Genomic DNA, 21,854 nt, shown 5'->3' on the forward strand with positions numbered 1-21,854 from the left:
TTTACATGTTCGAACTAATCAGACAGCATTGTGTCTCTCTTTAACTAGAATAAAATGATATGGGAAATATTGTCTGATTCTAGAGCGAATTTACAAATTGGGGCAGGCAATACATTAAATATCTTGATGACGTATGTACAAAAAACTTTGAAAATACTATAGATCCCAATATGTGAACAGTAAAGCATATAATAAGGAAACTTGAGCAGCATTCAATTGAAGTGGCATTAGCGCTAAATGCAATAGGAGGTCAATAGGACGTGATGCTCAGGAGATACAACATCTCCAGTTTTGAAGATAGATTATTGATGACACATTGGCTTATTGTTCTGAGACAGATTGTTATCGCGCAGAACACTAAACAATGTTGAACACTACCTTCAATAAACCTTGCATTCTCTTAAAATTGTTTTTGGTCTTCCAGGCACGTTTTGGATCGTATGCTCTTCTTTAGTATTTTTCGTTCAACAATTTCTGCATTTTAATGTGACTTTCATTTTATAACAAAATAATGATGGACTAAACAGTCTTCACAATAAACGTGAAGAAGATGTGGCGAAAATGTTATTTTCTTAGTATTTTACTGTAAATGGTTTGCACCTAAACACTCATGTCAAGGTATCTTGCAATAACATCAACAGAAAACGTAAAAATTGTACCAAAAATATTGATTAAACTTTAGCAGCTGTATGTTACATAAGAATCTTTATTCTACAAAATCACAACCGAAATAAGGTTCGAGTTAAGAAGCTCGCGAACTTAATAACCCAAAAACAAAAAGAAATAAGTCCAGATATGTCAATCAAGTGCTCTCAATTTATCAAGAAAATAGCCCACAGTCGTTCTCATGATGTTTTTTATCATTAACATATCTGGTAAGAAATCAATGTTTGTACTTTAAATATTTTATTGCTGAAAACAGGAGCATATTTTATAATAATGAAAAAAATATAGCAGCAGGTGTGCTGAAATGCAGTATTTTGTGTCCTATTATTTACCTACTCTATATACTGGACATATCGCGAATAGAAAAGGTTATTATAGGAGACAATGGCGAAGAAGTAACCAGAAATCTGCAACTCGCAAGTAATAATAGAAATATTAGGACCCAGACATGGAGAATAATAGTCAACGAGAGTAAATTTTGGCATATTGGTGTCACCTAAAACCAGACTGTTCATATACTAACAAATATGAATAATACATTGCTTAAGAAGTATACTTAGGATGAATTTTGATGCAAAAGCTTCATTGTAAGGAGCACATCAGAAGGCAAAGAAAATAATTTGAATTGAAATTTAAAAAATTGTATTGGTTACTTGGAAGAAGATTTAAATTAACCGTATATAATAAGGTATTGGCATATATTATACAAGCAGGTACTAAAGTATATATAGAGAGTTTATAGTTATAGAGAAAATTAAGAGATTCATATAAGAGGTTATATTGTGAATGAGATGAGGAAAGACTCTACTCCCATGTAAACATTGAAACACCACTCTTGGACAACAATGAACTAGAACGCACTGCACCAAATAGTAAAAACACTGAAAATCACTTATATTATTTTATTAAAGGCTACAGTGACACAGTAAGAACTGTACAGAAAAGTTATTATTTGTACGAACAAGTCGACTATCTTTAATAATATTATTTTATTTCTGTTACGTTTACATTACTGTTTATTGTTGTACATATTCAGTTCATTCATTAATATCTATAACCACCATTGGCGGCGTATTGTCCAGACCCAGCACCAGCACCGAAACCGGCACCAGCACCAGCTCCAGAACCAAACCCAAAGCCTCCAGCTCCAGCGCCGGCACCAGGAGCACCTCCAAAACCTGAACCCGATCTGACTCCGGCACCAGAACCAGCGTTGGCTTCGGCTAGACCTTCACCCCTGTACTGGGCTTCGCTCAATCCCTCTCCGTGGTACTGTCCGTCGTCGAAGATGCCTCTAGCTTCTGCAGCAGCGTTTTCCTGCAAAGCCTTCAGGATAGCCTCGGGGATAGGTGGGGGAGTGGGAATATGAGATCCCTGAGGAACAAAACCGTTCTCGTCAGCGGTGTAGGTGAGTGTGACGCGTTCTCCGTTAGCGTTGGTGAACGAGTACGACCCGTGTGCCCTGGTACCATCGCCACGGGCGTCTCCTTGTTCCTCGGCGGCTATACCGTGACCAGTTTCATAGTTATACCTGGAAATATCGATTTACATCATTTTGTAACAGAATAAAAATATAGTGGCACTACCTGTAAGTACCATCGATGTTATCAGCAGCAAATTTCGTGATCGGAACGTTATTCAGAGGATTCACCCCGCTTCTGACACCAGGGAACCCGCCGGGACCTCCGAAAGGTGCATTGTTGGGTCCCAGGGAGCCTCCAGACGATGGGTTAGCCGGCAGATAGAGGTTATTTAAACTGGCCGAGGCGGCAAAACCCAAAATAGCGGAGATAACAACAAACTATAGTAAAACAATTAACCTAGATGACCCAAGTTCGCAATAAAACAACTGTAAATAAAACAAATTTACCTGCTTCATTGTTCTTCGTGTCTATACGAGATCAATCAATGCTGTGATGATCCAATTCTTCGATCATCCGTTATATATATCGCAAGCCCACCCACCCAACTCACACAATACAAGAAAGACGTTACGGAAAAATGCACATTTTGGAATTCCATTCAAGGTGGTACCTCGACGATCTTGATCTTCTCAAATATTCGTTTCTATTGTCCTACTAGGATGGTACCGCCCATCTCTTTACCTTCTCTTTTTTGTAACCCGTCCGATATGTCGACGGTTTTTCAATTAATTAAAATTGACCAAAAACAGAAACTTGAAGACCAGAGAAAAAAATGAACGATGAACGATTATTTTTGATGATTTTCCGGTTAGTTTGGGATAATTAATTGATGTTTAGCTCGATTCTTGTTATAAACTAAACAAGTCGAGCCTCAAGGCGTTTAAACTAGATCATTTGCCGATAAATAATATCTTTTCCTGGTGCTTTCGGTGTGAATATTTTTGGGATTACTATTGTAGCATCCTTGGAGTCACAAACATAGTTTACTTTTACTTGCGGATGGATTCCAATGAGTACTAATTAGTTTTTTAATGTGTTGATTAATTGTTGGTGATTTAAATATATTAATTTAGCTAGAAGAAACAATGTATGAGAAAGGAAGCCTAAAATTATTAATATTGTCTAATATTGTACAGTTTCTGATTCTAAGAAGGGTAGATTTGATTTTGTTTCAAATTTGTATTTTTACTATGTACGTTACTATATTTTTGTTTGTTTAGACTAAGTTTTCATAGAAAATTATGCTTTATTTTTATTATTTGTGAGTACAATTGTCATTATACTTTTTGGAAATATATGACTCAAGATGTTAAGGTCTATACGAAAGTTGTTGTTTATATCTTGAGACTAACAATGAAAAAATAGTATTTTATTAACGAAAATGGTCCTATTGGTTTTCGAAGTATTCTCCATGATGATCAATATACCTTTGCATGCGCTTGAATCAATCTTCATGCCGATTTTTCCACTCTAAATTGAGGTTTCCTCATATGTTGGAATATAAAAAGTAATTTGGTGCCAAATCAGGACCGTACGTGAAGTATATTAGGCGATTTTTTCATGCGTGACAGCTTGTATTCTTAGGATGAAGAACTATCAGTTCATAGACCAACAACATCAATGAACGTTAATTAGAGGAAAAACAAATATGCTCTTCAGTTTCCTTAGATATGGAACGAGATTTTCACAAAGTTTGTCACGAAGGCTTGGTATGTGGATTAAATAAAATGCTGCTAAGGCATTATGCGGAGACATTAACCTATATCTTCAACATACTTTTAAACAACAATATGATGAAGTGTTTCAAGCAACAGTGATTGTATTATGTCAATTCTAAATTCGAGGAAACAATCTTATAAAAACTTTCAAGAAAAGGATTAAAAATGCGAAACTGAATAGTATAGACATTAATACTATAGTATAGGCATTATGAATAATTAAAATATAATATTTTAATTCCTCAGGCATTAATCTAATATCCAACTAAAGTCCAGCATGTATAGAAATATCAAACTAATTTTATTTTGTGTGTTTTCCATAATTGATCAATCTAGTAAAATTAGGATTTCAATATTCGAAAAAAGAATATTAAAGAATGAAGAAAAATACTACAGAATATCATCATCATCATATATATATATATATATATATATATATATATATATGATATAAAAGATATATATATATATATATATATATATATATATATATATATATATATATATATATATATATATATGATATAAAAGATATATATATATATATATATATATAAAAGACATCCGGTCTTACCCAGCCTGGTTACAGGCGTGACTGGGATCATTTTCCTTGTCGGACTTTACACTCCTGCCTAGAACAATCACATATTTTAAACAATCACAAATATAAATTTACGACCATGCCCCAGCAGGATTCGAAGCATAGAACAGTAATTGAAAAGGAACACATAATATTGATATTTGATCAAATTTTAAAGAATTGGGCAGATATAAAGGGCCTTTAATTAATTAAAACAAAGTAGTTTTGTTTTGAGGCTTTTTTAGTGTCTATTGACTTATTTATTAACTAAAATTTGTACATTATCATTCACATTACATCAATAAAAATCTTTCAGTATCTATATCCACCATTGGCGGCTTGGCTTGGATATGCAGCAGCACTAGAAGCACCTCCAGCGCTATATTGTCCATTATCTATGGAACCTCTGGCTTCAGCAGCCGCATTGATTTCGAGTGACTTGAGTATAGCTTCTGGGATTGGTGGTGGGGTGGGCAAATGAGGTCCATGGGGGATGAAACCGTTCTCGTCAGCTGTGTAAGTGAGAGTGATCAATTGTCCTTCGGGGCTAGTGTAGGAGAAAGAACCACGAGCTTTTGTACCAGCTCCACGGGCATTTCCTTGTTCTTCTACGTTTATTTTGTTGGCGGTTTCGTAACTGTATCTGAATATGGATGATTTTCGGTTAGTAGTGACGAAATTATTGATATTAATGTTATATTAAATTACCTATAAGTTCCTTCACCTTCATTTTCTGAGGAATATTGCAAAATAGGGATGTTGTTAACAGGGCTAGCTGCTCTAGATGGTCCTGGTGAGCCTGAGGCTCCTGGTGGCAGATAGAGATTATCTAGGCGGGCACATGTGGCGATCCCCAGTAGGGCAGAGACCAGAAGGTACTGGAATCGAGTACTCAACCATTAAATTAACAATTTCGTACAACATCAATGATCTCACCTGTTTCATCTTGTCAGTTTTGATGCTTTTTACTATCACCGGTAATATAATGAAGAGACATATTAATAACATCGTTTTATAGTGAGCCACCCCACCTATTCGAATCGAGATAGCACAGTTTCGGATTGACCAGCATACGAAATCAGCATGGCAATGACATTACCAAGGCTGGCGAGAAGATCTTGCTCTTCTTTATTGCAAAACTGTCTCACTTTTATTTTGCATAGGCAGAGAAATGGCGATTGTGAACTTTTCAGTCGGCATCGGTGACGAAACTGAGTTTATCATCATACGTACGTTTGTTTGATGACCTCCTTTCTTCTTTAAGTGGTTATGTTTTTGGAGAGGACGTGTAAGATTTGACTGGTCATCTTCATTTAGCGAATAATCAGTAATATTTATTGTATCTTATAGTTGTTGTAAGAAAATAATAATGGTTCTTCCTGAAAACATTTTAGGTGGCGGTAATAGTTACAAGTTACCATTACAATAAATTATAACAGTATCCTAGAAAATACTATCTAACATTAGTTTTCTACATATCTAGTCAATCATATTATTTTCATTAATGTTATTATTTGTGCTTTCTATATATTAATAAGATTGATTTTATATTATAGAATTATCAAATATATATAGGGTGTTTTATTTTTTAATTATGTATTATGTTATGTGAAGAGGCAATATGCTACATCCTCTAAAAATAATTGTGTGAGCTAAAGAGACACTATCAGGTGGCTAGATGGATATAGATTAATATTACTAGGACTAAAACGACTTAAGGAAGTTGATTCGAATAATTTCCATATTTAGATATCGACAAAGAAAACATTAGCATCAGTTATTTCGGGTGTAAATGTGATTTTGCCTTCAAACTGTCCAAAATAATAAACTGAGACTATTACCGTACACTTTTGGATCAACTGCATACAAAAAAAATACGTAAAAATAGAGAGGAAATAACAATTCGTAAACATATAACGAATTGTTCGAACAGCCAGCTTATTCATCGGATTTACTTTCCTGTGATCTCTGGTCCTACTCATACGTCAAATAATTCTATATTCCTAGCATTCGGAAAGCTCAAGTTAAATAGAAACAAGAAGAACTTAACATCAAACTGATTAAAAACAGTGTTAGCTACTTGGAAGAAATTCAACTTTGGGGTTGTGACAGCAAGACGCAACATGCAAGTGACCCAGTGTTTCCAGAATAAAGTACTAAGGAACATTGTTGGTGTATCCTGTGCTGAAACAGAGCCATTCATCAGGACCATCAAATGTCGAGGCTATTCAGCACCTCAGTCTACAATGCAACACAAACTCATGATTTTGTGAAATAATGCAAATGTGAAATAGAGTGACTCTTCCCAAGGACATGAAATGCCTTTCTGTTTTAAACCTTATTTAACATCTTTGTTGTTTTAAATAAAGTTTTAATAATATTTCGCTAAAAGTACTTTTCTAAACAATTATATTAGTAACTGTATTAAAATTCTCCTTCTAAAAGGACTATTACTATTAAAATGCGAATTAAATTACAGAAAAATTAATAACTTTGTTATATTTTCAAATAACGGGTCAATAGAAAAGTCCCCAGCTTGACACATAGATGACGGAACTAGAATCAAATCCATTTGTTTTTTAATTAGCCCTAACCCTCAAAAGATACTTGTATAAATTTGACAGCTGTCGGATCATTATTTTGTGAATTATAGCATTTTGAGTGAAGCAACTTTTGTTATTGGGAAAAAACTGGATAAAAAGGGAATTTCGCGTGTTGGTAAAATATTGCTTTTTGAAGGGAAAAATACAGTTGAAGCAAAAACTTGGCTTAATGCCGAGTTTCCCGATACTACTTCAGGAAAATCAACTATAGAGGATTGGTATGGTAAGTTTAGAGGTAATGAAATGAGCCCCGAAGACCGTGAACGCAGTGGATGCCCAAAAGAGGTTGTTACCGACGAAAACACTTAAAAAAGCACATAATGATTTTAAATGGCCGTAAATTGAAATTGTATGAAATAGCAGACACTCTAAAGATATCAACTGAACGTATACATCATAGTATTCACTAATATTTGGGTATGAGAAAGTTCTGTGAAAAGTGGGTGCCGCGCAAGCTCACTTTTGATCAAAAACAACTACGAGTTCATGATTCGGATCAGTGTTTGAAGATGATTAAGCGTAATAAACTCAAGTTTTGTACCGATATGTGACAATGGATGAAACATGGATCCATCATTTCACTCCGAAGTCCAATCGATAGTCATCCGAGTGGACTGCATACGATGAACCCGCTCCAAAGCGTGGGAAAACGAAACAGTCGGCTTGCAAGTTTATGGCGTCTGTATTTTGGAATGCGCATGGAATAATTTTCATTGACTATTGAATGACCCTCAATAGCGACTATTACATAGCGTTATTGGATCGTTTGAACTATTTCCTGTTCTCAAATCTCAAAAGAATGCTCGCTGGGAAGAAATTTTCGTCGAATGAAGATGTGATCGCCAAAACTGCGGCCTATTTTGAAGCAAAAGACAAATCGTACTATAAAAATGGTATCGAAAAGTTGGAGGGTCGCTATAAACAGTGTATCACCTTTGTAGGGAATTATGTTGAATAAAAAAAACTAATTTTGTTAAAAAAATGTGTTTTATTATGGTAGGCCGGGGACTTTTCAATTGACCTGTTATATAGTTTATTTCATTCATTTTTGCTACTAAATATACAGAATTTCTATTTTAGTGAAATACTGGGAATACTGAAACATTTTTGGGAAATAAAAGATATGAGGTATGTTTGAGGCTTTTTATTGTGCCTATTCATATATTATAATCAATTAAACTTTGTACAGTAATTATGTTCATCAACCAGTCTAGTATCTGTATCCACCGTTGCCCGCGTACGCACCAGATCCGGCACCACCGGCTCCGAATCCGTTTCCTACACCGCCAGCTCCGAATCCACTTCCTGCACTGCCGGCTCCGTATCCTCTAGCTGCTGCAGCGGCATTTTCTTGTAGAGATTTCAGGATGGCTTCTGGGATTGGTGGTGGGGTGGGGATATGGGAGCCCTGGGGCACGAAACCGTTCTCGTCAGCGGTGTAGGAGATGGAAACGTGTTGTCCTTCAGGACTGATGTAGGAGAAGGAACCATGGGCTTTGGTACCGGCACCGCGGGCTTCGCCTTGTTCTTCGGCATTGATATTGTTACCAGTTTCGTAGCTGTATCTGTAAAAGAGTTTAGATTGAGAAAAAGTGCCATTATAAATAGCCTGAACGGTACCTGTAGGTACCATCTCCTTCGTTTTGGGCAGCAAATCGAAGAATAGGCACGTTAAGTCCACTACGGGCACCAGCCGGTCCTCCGAAAGGAGCACTGGATGGCCCGAAGTTACCAGCAGCGGCAGGGTTGGGCGGAAGATACAGATGGTCCAACTTGGCGCATGATGCAAGACACAAAATGGCAGATACAACCACAAACTGAAAAGAGAAAACCGTCATCGATCTACCATCATCGATATCAACTATAAAACCAAACCTGTTTCATTGTTTCAGATATGAGAACTGATGATGATCAAGATAGGCAGACGATCACTTGATTTGTGATGATGTTTTTGATGGTACCATCTTGTTTTATACCGGTCAGCCCCACCTCGGGATGCTCCAATACTCAATGGGATGTAGGAAGTGAATTTTGAAGATTATTGAAGGCCAGCGTCTGGCCTTGCTCTTCTTTATTTTAAAATCGTGTTACTTTTCTTTTTTTGTGTCTCGAACTGGACATTCAGTTTTACTATTTTTGTAATATATATATATATATATATATATATATATATATATTGTGTGTGTAACATCATATTAATCATCATAAGATTTATGTATTTCAATCATTTAATTGATAGAAATATATATAATAGGTGGTTATTATTTTTTTAGATTATTATTATTCAGAGTAACCTTTGGTTTTTAATTAATATTTAACTTTTTGAGTTTTTTTAATATATTAGCTACTGTAATTTTACAGGCTTGTTTTTTAATTATTAAAAAAAAATATTTCTCTTGTAAAACGCGTATTAATATATTAATATAATGCACAGTTGTTGAGGATACCTATTAAGTTTAAAGTAAAACTTAAAAAAAAAAATTCTTCATCTTATGTGGACATGGTTGTGACTTTCAGGATACTTTAAATTTTAAGAGTTTGTTCATGCATGTTTAATGAATAATGCAAATTAATATAGCCAAACCAATTTTTGTGATTTTTCATAATTTTAATATCTAATTTACCTTTGTCTAAATACTTTGCCATACTATGGCGTTTGAGTGACCTAAGATAATAAAATATTATGAGTATTGAGCATGAAAGAGGAAAAAAATACTTATTATCATTTTGATTAATAGAATAAGTCAATAAAACCTTAATTTATTTTTATTGAAATTATGTATTTGCATATTTTCAGATATATTAAATTAGTTCAATATGTTAATTAACATGTTAATATATTAATTAATATGTTAGTACATTAATGATTAATTAATTATGTTAATATGGTTTTAAACTTGGTCTAATGTAGTGTTGGGACTTTTAGTTACTATTTTTGATTTACTAGTTTCATTCGAAATGTTTTTAAATTATAAACATATTAAAATATGATAAAACATTTGTGGGGTATTATTCCATTTCATAGAAAAATTAAATTCCTTTTTACAGATCCACAGAACATTCAAATATAAAAGTAATTATACTTTGTTTAAAATTAAGTTATAAACAGCATGTCCATAGTGTTTCAGTAATAATTTTTTTTCTGTTCTTTTTTAAAGTTAGTACTAGAAGGAATATGTACATCTCCGTCTCGCTTATACTACCGCTGAAAAACATAACCACATATAAAATTAACGGCCCCAAGCAATTATCTCCGTCTTTTCCTCTCTCATAATTTATACAGGAAATGGTTCTTAGGAAAGGAATCTTCGTTTGACCTCACGAATCGAACAAAATAGTCGAACCGTACATTTGACTGAAATTAGTTATTATTATTTTCAGTCGCTAGTTTTTTGACTGTCAACTGTTTCGACTGTTTTCAATCGATTTTCCAACGCTACTCTAATGTAACTTTTATTATGGAAATACGAAGTATTAATGTAAGTAAACTTCTAAGTAACGTAATGTAACAGTTATATTCGATTGTTTTAACATTTATTTACCTAAAATAACAGTCCTCCGTTTAGTATTATTGAGCTATTATCAGTTTTTTGATTTCAAGAACGCTACTGTCGAAAGCTATAAAACACTTTTAAAAACTCATTATGATGCTGTTCGGTGATATCCCAATTCTCAGTTCTAGTTTCTATGATTTAAAAGTGGTGATTCTGACGCCAACCACAAATAATGGCTTTGAGAACTTGTAGAACCTGTAGACAGAATAAACATTATTTGTTCATTCCTACATTTTTGCTTGATATAACCAATAATATCAGGTCATCAAGCCTAAATAGAACCACGGTTTATTATGAGAACGTTATATTTGATCTAAAACGTTATATTTGTCGTGTTGTTACTGTATGCTAGATCTGTGGTCTATGTGATTTCTCCGTTGAGACCGTAAGTATGGAAAATATCACCCAGTAACTCATTCACTTTCGTTTGCAATATATTTTTCTCAAAACTAAAAGCAAGCAAATTTGAAAACTATAACTAGAATCTGATAAAATATTTTAATATGGAATTGACTAGATAGCAGAGGAAATATTCTGCTATTGAACAGTTTCTCCATCGTTTGTTGGTATAATACATTTTTATTATTTTTAAGTGATAAGAAGTTATTCAGTTGCTCTGACAACAATATTATAAGGGTTTCGCAACTAAGGTCTGCTTTTCTAAATCTAAATAATATTCACAATGATCATTAAATGCTATGAAAATTAATTTAAGTAAAATTTTTTATTGGACTATATATATTTCTTCCATACCTATGTTCTTGCATATTGCCTTTTGATACTGGTGTTTCTTTTTACTCTACACTCGCTTTAATAGAAAATCAGTCGTCAGTAGCTTTTTAAAATTATCGTCTCTTTGTATATTGGCCACAAAAATCATGTAAAGTTGAATCTACCATGTCTTTTGTTGCCATTTATTGCACATATGTATATACAGGGTTAAACAAATAAAAGAGGTTAATAGTTTTGAGGCTTTTGTAACGCCTATTCATTCTGTATTATTCACTTAAGCTTTGTACATAAATTATTGCATGAATCTTCGTTAGAATTGTTCCTAATATCTGTATCCGCCATTATTGGCATACGCTCCGGAACCTGCACCAGTGTTGAAGCCTGTTCCGAACCTGACTCCCGATCCAGACTGGTAACTACCTTGAGCCAAACCCTCTCCGCGATATTGTCCATCGCCGAGACCCTCACCACGGTACTGACCGTTATCGAAGATCCCTCTGGCTTCCGCAGCGGCGTTCTCCTGTAGGGATTTCAGGATTTCCGCGGGGATTGGTGGCGGGGTGGGTATGTGGGAGCCCTGGGGCACGAAACCATTCTCGTCGGCGGTGTAGGAGACGGAGACTCGCTGTCCTTCCGGGCTAACGTAGGCGAAGGATCCCTGGGCTTTGGTACCGGCCCCGCGGGCGTCTCCATGCTCCTCTGCACTGATGCTGTTGCCAGTTTCGTAGTTGTATCTGCAAGAGTTAGCGTTTGGGGTGAATATTGATGTGGTTAGTTCTTTCTTACCTGTAGGTGCCTTCTCCTTCGTTCTGGGAGGCGAATCGGAGGATAGGGACGCTGTTCAAGCCGCTGCGGATGCCAGCGGGACCTCCGAATGGTGCGCTGGACGGACCGAAGCGTCCAGCAGAAGCAGAGTTCGGTGGAAGGTACAGGTGGTCGAGGCGTGCGGAGGCGGTCAAACCTACGATTACGGATACAAGAATAAGCTTGCACCCGAAGAATAAACCAGTGTTACACGAAGAACAAAACGATATTGACACTATATACCTGTCTGATCATGGCACTCGTTGTTTTTTGCTTTTAAAACAACAACAATCAAAACGATCACCAAATTTGTGTTGATACGATTTACTGACCGTTGATTTTTATAACGCCTATCCCTCCCCCACCAAATTTGCGGTAACAGGACGCGATGACGATGCACGGAAAAGCAGCAACCACGCGATCAGGGACGAGTCACGGCGCTCTTGATCTTCTTACTTAAGAGTTCTGTTGTTCGTCGCCCCATTGTTCTGTCAGTGATGCGATGATCGATATCTCGACGTGGTTTTTTTTTACGGTTTTTGGTGCAGGCGTCGAATCTTCTCCGCGTTTTCGTCGACGAGGCCTTGACGAATTTTCGATTTCTTAGATCACGAGGGAAGGGTTCGTACTTTCGGTTTTTTTATTCACGGTATTCGGTCGGAATTTTTATTTTTGATGGTACCGACGGACCCGTCATGGCATTATCCTTGTTTGTCGGGGGATTAAAGCTGTTACTGATGAAAAATACTTAATAAAAGGTCAATTGTAAAGTCCCCGGCCTACCAAAGTAAAACACATTGTTTTAGTAAAATTAGTTTTGTTTATTCAACATAATTCCCTTCAAGGGTAATACATTGATTATAGCGACTCTCCAACTTTTCGATACCATTTTCGTAGTACGATTTGTCCTTCTTTTCAAAATTGGCCTCACTTTCGGCGATCATCTCTTCATTCGAAGCAAATTTCTTCCAAGCGGGCATTCTTTTGAGATCTAAGAACAGGAAATAGTCGCTGGGGGTACGGATCAGGAGAAGACGGTGGATGAGAAAGCAATTCGAAGCCCAATTCATTAAAAACTACAAATAACATTAAATTTATTATACTACCGTCCAATTCATCATAAAATTATTTATGTCCTGGAACTTTCATTAATTTGTGATTATTTCAACAGAAGCAAGAAAAGCTTAAGATGAATAAAACAGATACTTTTAATTCCACTATTATTTATTACAATTTAAAGAAGCTGCTCATTATGAAATGCATATTTAAATAGAAATATAATAAAATCGGGCGTTATTTCCCCAACGTATAGTTTCCCATCAAAATATTTTATGGCCATTTAAATAGTTAAAAATCGCATTAAACTAAAAATTATGAAACAGTATCAAGGAGAATGACTATTTTAATACATAAACAAGCGACAACATTGAATAAATTAAGCGATGATTTGAATTGCAAAACGATGGTCGCTCGACTATCGACTCAATGAAATCTTTACGAATGTTGAACCAATCCCATCCGTAATACAACAAAACGTTTACTAGCATTCGATGATATTTTATTTGTTTGTTACAACGAATTGGTTTTATTAGTCATCCTATAGTCATTTTACATTAATATGGTTTCAGGATATCGTTTTTATTTACTCGTCTTCTCGGTATAATTCTGTTCGTGTCAATCTTTTGTTAAAATAATTAAGAATTTTAAGGGACGAGCAATTTTTCCGTTTTTGTATCCTTTAGATATGTAATCTAAACCGGCAAGGACTTTACAGGTCTTCTTCTTGTTTAATTTCGTCCTCAAGATTTAAATTGATTTTAAACAATAAACATTGATTGAAAACAGTAGACAATATTTTTAGAGACACCTCGTGCGATATATATATATATATATATATATATATATATATATATATATATATATATATATATATATATGATGCGATGTAAAGGAGTATATATTACAATTGTTTGCATGATGTAATTGGAAACTTATTCTGATCTCATTTCACGACAAGAGCAGGTGTAGAAACGATGGTTTTGTTGTAATTGATAGAGGACGCCCTGTTAAATTGAAAAAGTTCGAAGACAAGTACGGGAAAGCTCAAAATTAACAATAATTTAATTTTTGCACTTCACACGTTTCAGCTGAGTATTGAAAGAAAAATTACCATTATATAAGCAAAAACCTGGAAAAGAGATTTGGCAACATTAGCACGGCGTATATATATGATGCGATGTAAAGGAGTATATATTACAATTGTTTGCGTGATGTAATTGGAAACTTATTCTGATCTCATTTCACGACAAGAACAGGTTTAGAAACGATGGTTTTATTGTAATTGATAGAGGACGCCCTGTTGAATTGAAAAAGTTCGAAGATAAGTACGGGAAAGCTCAAAATTAACAACACAATAGTGTGAAAACTTTAATTTTTGCACTTGACACGTTTCAGCTGAGTATTGAAAGAAAAATTACCATTATATAAGCAAAAACTTGGAAAAGAGATTTGGCAACATTAGGACGGCGTATATATATGATGCGATGTAAAGGAGTATATATTACAATAGTTTGCGTGATGTAATTGAAAACTTATTCTGATCTCATTTCACGACAAGAGCAGGTTTAGAAACGATGGTTTTGTTGTAATTGATAGAGGACGCCCTGTTGAATTGAAAAAGTTCGAAGATAAGTACGGGAGACTTCAAAATTAACAACACAATAGTGTGAAAACTTTAATTTTTGCACTTGACACGTTTCAGCTGAGTATTGAAAGAAAAATTACCTTTATATAAGCAAAAACGCGGAAAAGAAGATTTTGCAACATTAGGGTGGTGTAAAACACTGGGAAATGTACACATAAGCTTTAAATTGCTTGATATCAGTCTCCGTAAAAATCCGATTTGGCTCCTGTCGATTACTCTTTGTATCTATTGATTTTTTACTGTTCTTGTGAAGGTCCTAACACCAATTGTGGTTTAAGGAACTACACATTGCCACTGCTGGCGTAGTTTTAACTGTATATTCCGAAATAAACAAACTATATGTTGTTTGATGTTTACGTATTGAAACAGATTTGTTTGTTTGTTATATGTGTATATCGAATGTCAAAAAGAATGGTAAGCCTTGCTACTTCTATTGATAAAGTTATCGAAACTTTGTGTGAATTAATAATCTCATCGAATTTGTTGAATTTAAGTCATGTTATGTCATGGCCACTAGATCTCGTAGGATGCTATTTGATTCAAATATTTACAAATAATAATAAATCAGTACTAATTAGAATTTAGAAAATAATAATACTCGTTGTGCTAATAATAAAATCAATTTTACATGGAAATTATTAAGTAGTAAGTCCTACCTTACTAACTGTCCTCGCCAGGTTTTCCACATTTTGATAATCTCTTTTATCGCTGGCATAGCTGAGTAGCAATTCCATGTTTATGAAGGAATACAATAATCAACAAGTTACTGACTGGCTTTGACAACGTACATTCTAAAGCCTTAAAATGATTAAAAATAGGTCCTCAGAATTAAATCACAGTCTTTATAGCATGCTTTGATACCTCTTATTTAATATAGTAGGCCTTTTCATCCATTTGTACCCAAAATTGTCAGTATCTTCCAGGGTGATCAATAAGTAACATGATAAGATCAAGAAAAACAAAAAAAAAATTATAAAAACATGTTCCTGTTTATTAATGGCATATGAGACATAACTGTACTATCTTACATAATAAAAAGACACGTCTAGAACACAACACACACAATATAAACATATAATAATCGATATAAAAAATACCACAATATATTCCATACTGATATCCTAGTGAGTTTCCTATTTGTACATGTATATATTACATTGTGCACGTTGTTAATACTGTTAGCCTGTACTCGTTACAAACTAAGAGATGCTTGGGTTGTTTTAACACGCTTATTCGTCTTAATATCTGTATCCGCCACCACCGGATGACTGGCCTGAACCCAAACCTCCGATGCCGGGTCCTTGAGTCTTGAAGGTGGATGAAGATTCTACAGAAATAGAGAAAAAACATTAATATTGTTACTAATTAGTGTTGGCAGGTTTGTTTCTTACTGTAACTGTAACTTCCGGAGCCACCGGATCCTCCAAATCCGGCTCCACTACCTGAAATAACATTTACAATAGTAATTGGAGGCATTGCAAGTTCAATATAATAAACAAAATGTATGATGGGATGAAGTCAATGATAGCCAAATGAAGAACAATGACGAAAGAGTAATAATTATTACCTCCTTGACCAGCACCTCCAAAAGATCCTGAACCAAAACCGGCTCCATTACCTAAAATGGCAAATATAGTCAAAGATGGTCAGCCATCACAGTTATAATAGATACAACATGTTGTGGATGGTAAAGATGAGATATAGTCTAAAGAACATCATCACAACAACATCATTAAAAATCACCTGGTGGCACATCGACTAAAACTTATTTGTATCGATTTCGACTGTTGAAAAGCAATAATAATTTTGACGTAATTGATAAATATATAAAAATATATACAGAAACAATTAAATAAGGTTTAGATGCTTTAATCTTAGCCTCTGTATAAATCAGATCTATTTTCTATCGACTTTCGATTGTTTCTAATGATATGTCACTTGATTTGATTATGTTTATGAGGACCCTAACAATGATAATAAAGATATGTCACAATAGAACCTTAAATTTAAAGATAAATACATCAAGAGAGCGCTTATACAGTAATACAAAACGCAAAAATGTATTATTATTTCGATTTAAACTCATCAAAATATAAATAAGGGATGAAAATCGAAATAACCCTTTCCAAAATGAATTAAATCAATCTATCAAAAAAAGAAGACGAATGAAAGACATAAACATGAACGAAAGGAAGCTTAACGAAAATACGAGAGCGAACAATGAATACAGAAAGAGGCTGACTATATTTATGTGCATGACCTTTGCCACTGACTCGGAAACCAGAGAGCTGTTGTAGATAAATTGGTGAAATGATGATGATACGATAATGTTTATGAGGAGGAAATGCGCTTAAGAATCATTTTAATTGAATAAATGAAATAATAAACGGTAAACGATGATATTTACCTCCGAATCCACCAGATCCAGCTCCGCCTGATCCTCCAGCACCGCCGCCTACTCCACCGAAACCTGAGAATTGAAGAAACAATTTTTAATACTTAACATAGTACCTCTATGTTTGTTGATTTAATAAAAAATTAATTAATAAAATGGTTGGTATGGAAAGTTTGTTGGTGAATCAATTCGATGATAATCAATACACCCTACACGCCTGACAGCGGTGATTGCTCAGGATGAACAAGCAAACATCATAAGTTGTTTAATGATTTTAGATGAACATAAAGACAAATTTTAAAATATACCTCCATGTCCACTTCCAGAGCCACCAGATCCAAATCCGGATACACTACCTGCATAAAATATAACTTCAAAAATCGTCATAATGTATAATCATATTTAATAAATTAAATGAAGAATGTAGAGTGATGATGGCGAAAACGTGAATTGTTTTCAAAATAGAGAAATAGTTATACCTCCAAAACCAGCTCCTCCAGCACCTCCAGCTCCACCGCCAACACCTCCAAAACCTGAATATAGATACATATATTATTAAAGCACAATAAATTAATTACATTGACACAAATATGGGAAGAAAATATTTTAATCTGAGTTAATTATATGAGACATAAATAAAATATCAAATAATGGAGAGCATGGAGATTATTTGATGGACAAATGGAGCAGAAACATCATTTTCGTCAAATATAACTATTTTAGATTATCTCTGATATCTGTGCATCACTTAATCGACTGAATGAAGTTGAGAGGACAAATGATCGATTATTATAAATGAAGACAACAATAACTTTTAAAATATATCTCCATTGTCACCAGATCCAAATATAACAAAGGATTTAACAGCTCTTAGAACATCTGTTTTACATAATAACAGCAGAAAAGTATTTTAATCTGTTGTAATTATAGAAAACATAGGAAACAAGAAGAGTTTATCAATGAATAGAGTCGAGTCCTGATGATGATGATGATGAGAATTAATCTGTTGATGATTGATGATTAGAAACGTCAAAAAATGTTTAAAGCTTGTATAAGTTATGAGTAATAACATTTGAATTGTTTTGAGTGACTGAATGAAGTTGCGAAGACAAGTATTTGTTGAATATAAATGAAGGCAAAAACTAATCTTAAAATATACCTCCATGTCCACTTCCGGTACCACCAGATCCGCCAGATCCAAATCCAGATCCACTACCTGGACAAAAAAGTATCGTAAACAACATGGTAACATTTAATAGCACAAACAATGATGCGGATTGACTGAATGAATGGTGAGAAATAGAGGTGAACATTTATGTGAAGATAAAAATATAGTTGTACCTCCAAAGCCAGATCCGCCTGCGCCACCAGCTCCGAAACCAGATCCACTACCTGAGTTTTAGAATAAAATTAGAGACTTCACAAATTTACATTGATCTATGATGAGTTTGTAATGAGTGGCAATGAGTGAAAACATTTTATTATTAATAACAATAAAAACTGCATGAATTTTCAATGATACAAGATGATTGTAACATGTGGACGATAAATGGGATTTATTTTAATATGAATAAAGACAAAAATGATGCGGTAGTGAAGATGACGTTAAAACCGTACCTCCAAAGCCGGAACCTCCGGCGCCACCAGCTCCACCAGTTCCAAATCCGGATCCTGAAGATGAAAATACAACATAATTATTTTTAAAACCATCAAAGTGGAGTGATTAATATTGACTTTAGTCTAGTTCAAGGTTTACCTCCATGAGCACCACCGGCACCACCTCCGAAACCAGAACCTCCTCCGAAACCACTACCTGACAATCGAAAATAACACAGTATGAAGGATATTTTTTTGAAGGACATCAAATATTGAGAGTTTATCAATTAATGGTAAAACTGCAAATCGATATTTACCTCCGCTACCTCCAGCACCTCCTCCAAATCCGGATCCACGTCCTAAAACAGATATTTAACAGGTGTTCTCTCCGGGAGATCGTTAATAATAATTACCTCCAGAAAAACCACCGCTTCCTCTACCACCGGAGTATCCGCCAACTCCGCTGTAACCTCCAGCGCCCGCACCTTCATCCGGACCGGGTTGGTATGAACCGTCATCTACGATACCTGTTTCGGAACAAGGAATAAGTCACGTTTTGTCGAGGGTTCTTTGACATGACGTACCTCTAGCTTCATCGGCCAAGTTTTGTTCGATGGATTTTTGGATTTCGGCTGGGATTGGAGGCGGTGTGGGTAGATGGGCCCCTTGAGGGTTGAAGCCGTTCTCGTCGGCGGTGTATTGGAGTTGGACCTGTTCGCCTTCGGGAGAGGTGTAGCCGAATGAACCTGCATCAAGAAATGAGAATGAGATGAGTCTTGAATTGACCGTGATGATCCTGAAATTATTCATTGTTCGGAGACATCACAGCCATCTTAGCATCTCAAGAAGATCCAATACTAGCATCAAAAGCCTCCAGACCAAAGGTATTGCTATTCGAATCTGTATATAAGCCTATTTGGCCATATGGAATTCGACTATTTCTATATATTCCAAAACAAAGTATTGCGTGCCATTGTTGATGCTCCATGCTATATCTCTAATGAAGCGATATTCCTCTAAGACACGGGTTTAAGGAGCGTATTTCAAAATGTTTGTGTTATGTACTTTAAAACAGTGTTAATGCACGTCAATGCCAATCACGTCAATCAGCTAAATGTGCGATGTGATACCGAAGTACGTAAATTTAAACGTTTAACCCTATTGGATCTGGTTATAGGACATATATAGACCTTAAAATAGCATTTAGAACACCAATGACTAACTAATAACTATAAGAAATGCTGGAGAATGGAGAAATGCCCGCTGGGGCGATTGTTGACCCACTAAGAGTAATAATTTTTAAAAAAGTTTTTATTCGCAATATCTATAAAACGACTACTGCATCAAAAAGTGGTTCAAGACACACTAGTTGACTTTTTTTGACCTACTGTAGGATGATATGGACTTTGCTAAGCTTTAATTTCCATAGAGTAGTGCAATGTGTCACATCATTCTCAAAATAGTCGACGGAAAACCTATTAAAGCCGGCAACCATATCGAATGCCTTAATTAGACAGCCAGTAGTCAGTGTGAACCGACATTTTATGATGTTAATATACACTTATAGAATTGGAGAATATCCATCAAGATATTTGTAAAAGCGAATAACAGTGTTGGAACAACAACTAAATTTGCACAAATTTGAATAAAAGATTATCAGAATGATCAAAAAGAAACCAACATACCTTGAGCTTTAGTACCATCACCTCGGGCATCGCCATTTTCTTGAGCATTGATTCCATTGCCGGTTTCATAGGCGAAATGATAAGTACCATCGCCTTCGTTAACGTTTTCCAGTCTGAGGATGGGGATCTCGGAACCGGCGCCAGCTCTTCCACCAGCTGTCGCCAAAAACAAACAATTAATTAGTATGTTAAGGCAAAAATCACGCAGTCCTACCTCCAGAGTATCCACCAGCTCCACCGAAACCTCCGGCGCCACCTCCGTGTCCACCGGCACCGCCAGCACCGCCGAAGCCTCCAGGACCACCGGCTCCAGGGCCGCCAGCTCCTCCGAAACCTCCGGAGCCACCAAAACCGCCAGCACCTCCGGCACCGGGACCGCCGGATCCTCCGAATCCTCCAGGTCCTCCGAATCCACCGCTGCCTCCGGCACCACCGAAACCTGGCTTGCCACCGGCTCCGAAACCGGGTCTGCCACCAGCACCGCCTCCGAAACCTGGTGCTACGGCACCGCCGAAACCTGGTGCACCACCGCTACCTCTTTGAGACGGTGGGAGGTATTTGAGGTTGTCCAGGCGAGCACAGGCGCAGAGGCCCACCAGGGCTATCGATAGTACAATCTGGAATCGGTCAGATTCGTCAGATCGATGACATTTCGTTAAAATAATCAAAAAAATGAACGATTCTCTGAACCTGGGGCACCGATTGTTATTAACGTTAGCCTAAATTTACTTACTTGTTTCATAGTGCTTCAAATGTATTCCAATGATGCACCACAACAGTTTGATGCACCCGGACAGATTGTTATGTCTTTTATAATGGCAATAGTGTAGCCCCACCACCGTCACCAAAGGAACCCATCTTCGAAGACTCATCCATTGCCAATGGTCTAACGAAAAAACATCTATTGCAAAGGATCGCCTCGGGCGCATGATGTGTTATATTGGACTAATTATTTTACGTGGGGCTTCGAACGTCCTGTATAACGTTAAAAGATGATTGGCAGCCGTGACCCGTCGTGTAGCACTTTAACATAAGAAGATTCACCGGTCGACACAAACGCTACACCGAAAGAAATTGTCTCGACTCAATCCCAAACAGCGAAGAATCGGTATAGCAACACATATATCGTATTGTATAATGCGTTTTAAATGCTAATCTTAGTTTTATTACACATATTTATGTTGCAGTGAGGTAATACGGACGGAATTAACTGTTAGGTATTATTGTTGTAGATGTCTCAGTAGCTAACTCATAAATTTATCGTTTAAATCTAAATTATCATACATATTTTCATTCAGTTAATTTCTTCATAATAATCATGAAGTTTTTACACAAAATATATGTTATTTTTGCAAAAAGATATAGATTTTGAGTAATATTTATTCAGTGAAGT

General features: G+C 35.7%; 4 protein-coding genes and 1 pseudogene across 20 annotated transcripts; all 5 read right to left on the minus strand.

Moving 5' to 3' along the window:
* Positions 1-1,702: 1,702 nt before the first annotated feature.
* LOC143203876 (cuticle protein 3 pseudogene) lies at positions 1,703-2,545 on the minus strand (annotated as a pseudogene). Its single transcript, XR_013007458.1, has 3 exons — positions 2,537-2,545; positions 2,253-2,467; positions 1,703-2,197 (listed from the first exon to the last, which is right to left on the minus strand). The product of XR_013007458.1 is annotated as a cuticle protein 3 pseudogene (transcript).
* A 2,155-nt stretch (positions 2,546-4,700) lies between these two features.
* Positions 4,701-6,370, minus strand: LOC143203877 (cuticle protein 2). Its single transcript, XM_076416188.1, has 5 exons — positions 6,344-6,370; positions 5,488-5,599; positions 5,325-5,419; positions 5,097-5,266; positions 4,701-5,031 (listed from the first exon to the last, which is right to left on the minus strand). The coding sequence occupies exons 1-5, from the start codon at positions 6,368-6,370 to the stop codon at positions 4,701-4,703; spliced, it is 735 nt and encodes a 244-aa protein (XP_076272303.1).
* A 1,756-nt stretch (positions 6,371-8,126) lies between these two features.
* Positions 8,127-8,952, minus strand: LOC143204215 (pupal cuticle protein 20). The gene is made up of 3 exons (XM_076416722.1): positions 8,867-8,952; positions 8,612-8,808; positions 8,127-8,556 (listed from the first exon to the last, which is right to left on the minus strand). The coding sequence occupies exons 1-3, from the start codon at positions 8,873-8,875 to the stop codon at positions 8,202-8,204; spliced, it is 561 nt and encodes a 186-aa protein (XP_076272837.1). The 5' UTR covers positions 8,876-8,952; the 3' UTR covers positions 8,127-8,201.
* Positions 8,953-11,521: 2,569 nt separating this feature from the next.
* Positions 11,522-12,418, minus strand: LOC143204214 (pupal cuticle protein 36). Its single transcript, XM_076416721.1, has 3 exons — positions 12,325-12,418; positions 12,064-12,263; positions 11,522-12,011 (listed from the first exon to the last, which is right to left on the minus strand). The coding sequence occupies exons 1-3, from the start codon at positions 12,334-12,336 to the stop codon at positions 11,600-11,602; spliced, it is 624 nt and encodes a 207-aa protein (XP_076272836.1). The 5' UTR covers positions 12,337-12,418; the 3' UTR covers positions 11,522-11,599.
* Positions 12,419-15,755: 3,337 nt separating this feature from the next.
* On the minus strand, positions 15,756-21,573 carry LOC143204213 (uncharacterized). Of its 16 annotated transcripts, XM_076416703.1 has the most exons (16): positions 21,195-21,573; positions 20,676-21,078; positions 20,462-20,617; positions 19,361-19,522; positions 19,190-19,303; positions 19,094-19,135; positions 18,937-18,993; positions 18,798-18,851; positions 18,522-18,572; positions 18,340-18,396; positions 17,660-17,713; positions 17,489-17,536; positions 17,193-17,255; positions 16,353-16,403; positions 16,177-16,227; positions 15,756-16,112 (listed from the first exon to the last, which is right to left on the minus strand). In XM_076416703.1, exons 1-16 carry the CDS (start codon positions 21,201-21,203, stop codon positions 16,024-16,026), a joined length of 1,461 nt encoding a protein of 486 aa, XP_076272818.1. In that variant the 5' UTR covers positions 21,204-21,573; the 3' UTR covers positions 15,756-16,023. The 16 variants fall into 16 exon arrangements, with proteins under 16 accessions (XP_076272818.1, XP_076272819.1, XP_076272821.1 ...); XM_076416704.1 differs by lacking the exon at positions 18,522-18,572; XM_076416706.1 differs by lacking the exon at positions 17,660-17,713.
* Between the last annotated feature and the right edge of the window lie 281 nt (positions 21,574-21,854).

Source organism: Rhynchophorus ferrugineus, unplaced genomic scaffold (assembly GCF_030347505.1).
Source record: "Rhynchophorus ferrugineus isolate W39M unplaced genomic scaffold, kcgeb_rfMv2 rfM10, whole genome shotgun sequence".
Taxonomy (NCBI): domain Eukaryota; kingdom Metazoa; phylum Arthropoda; class Insecta; order Coleoptera; family Curculionidae; genus Rhynchophorus; species Rhynchophorus ferrugineus.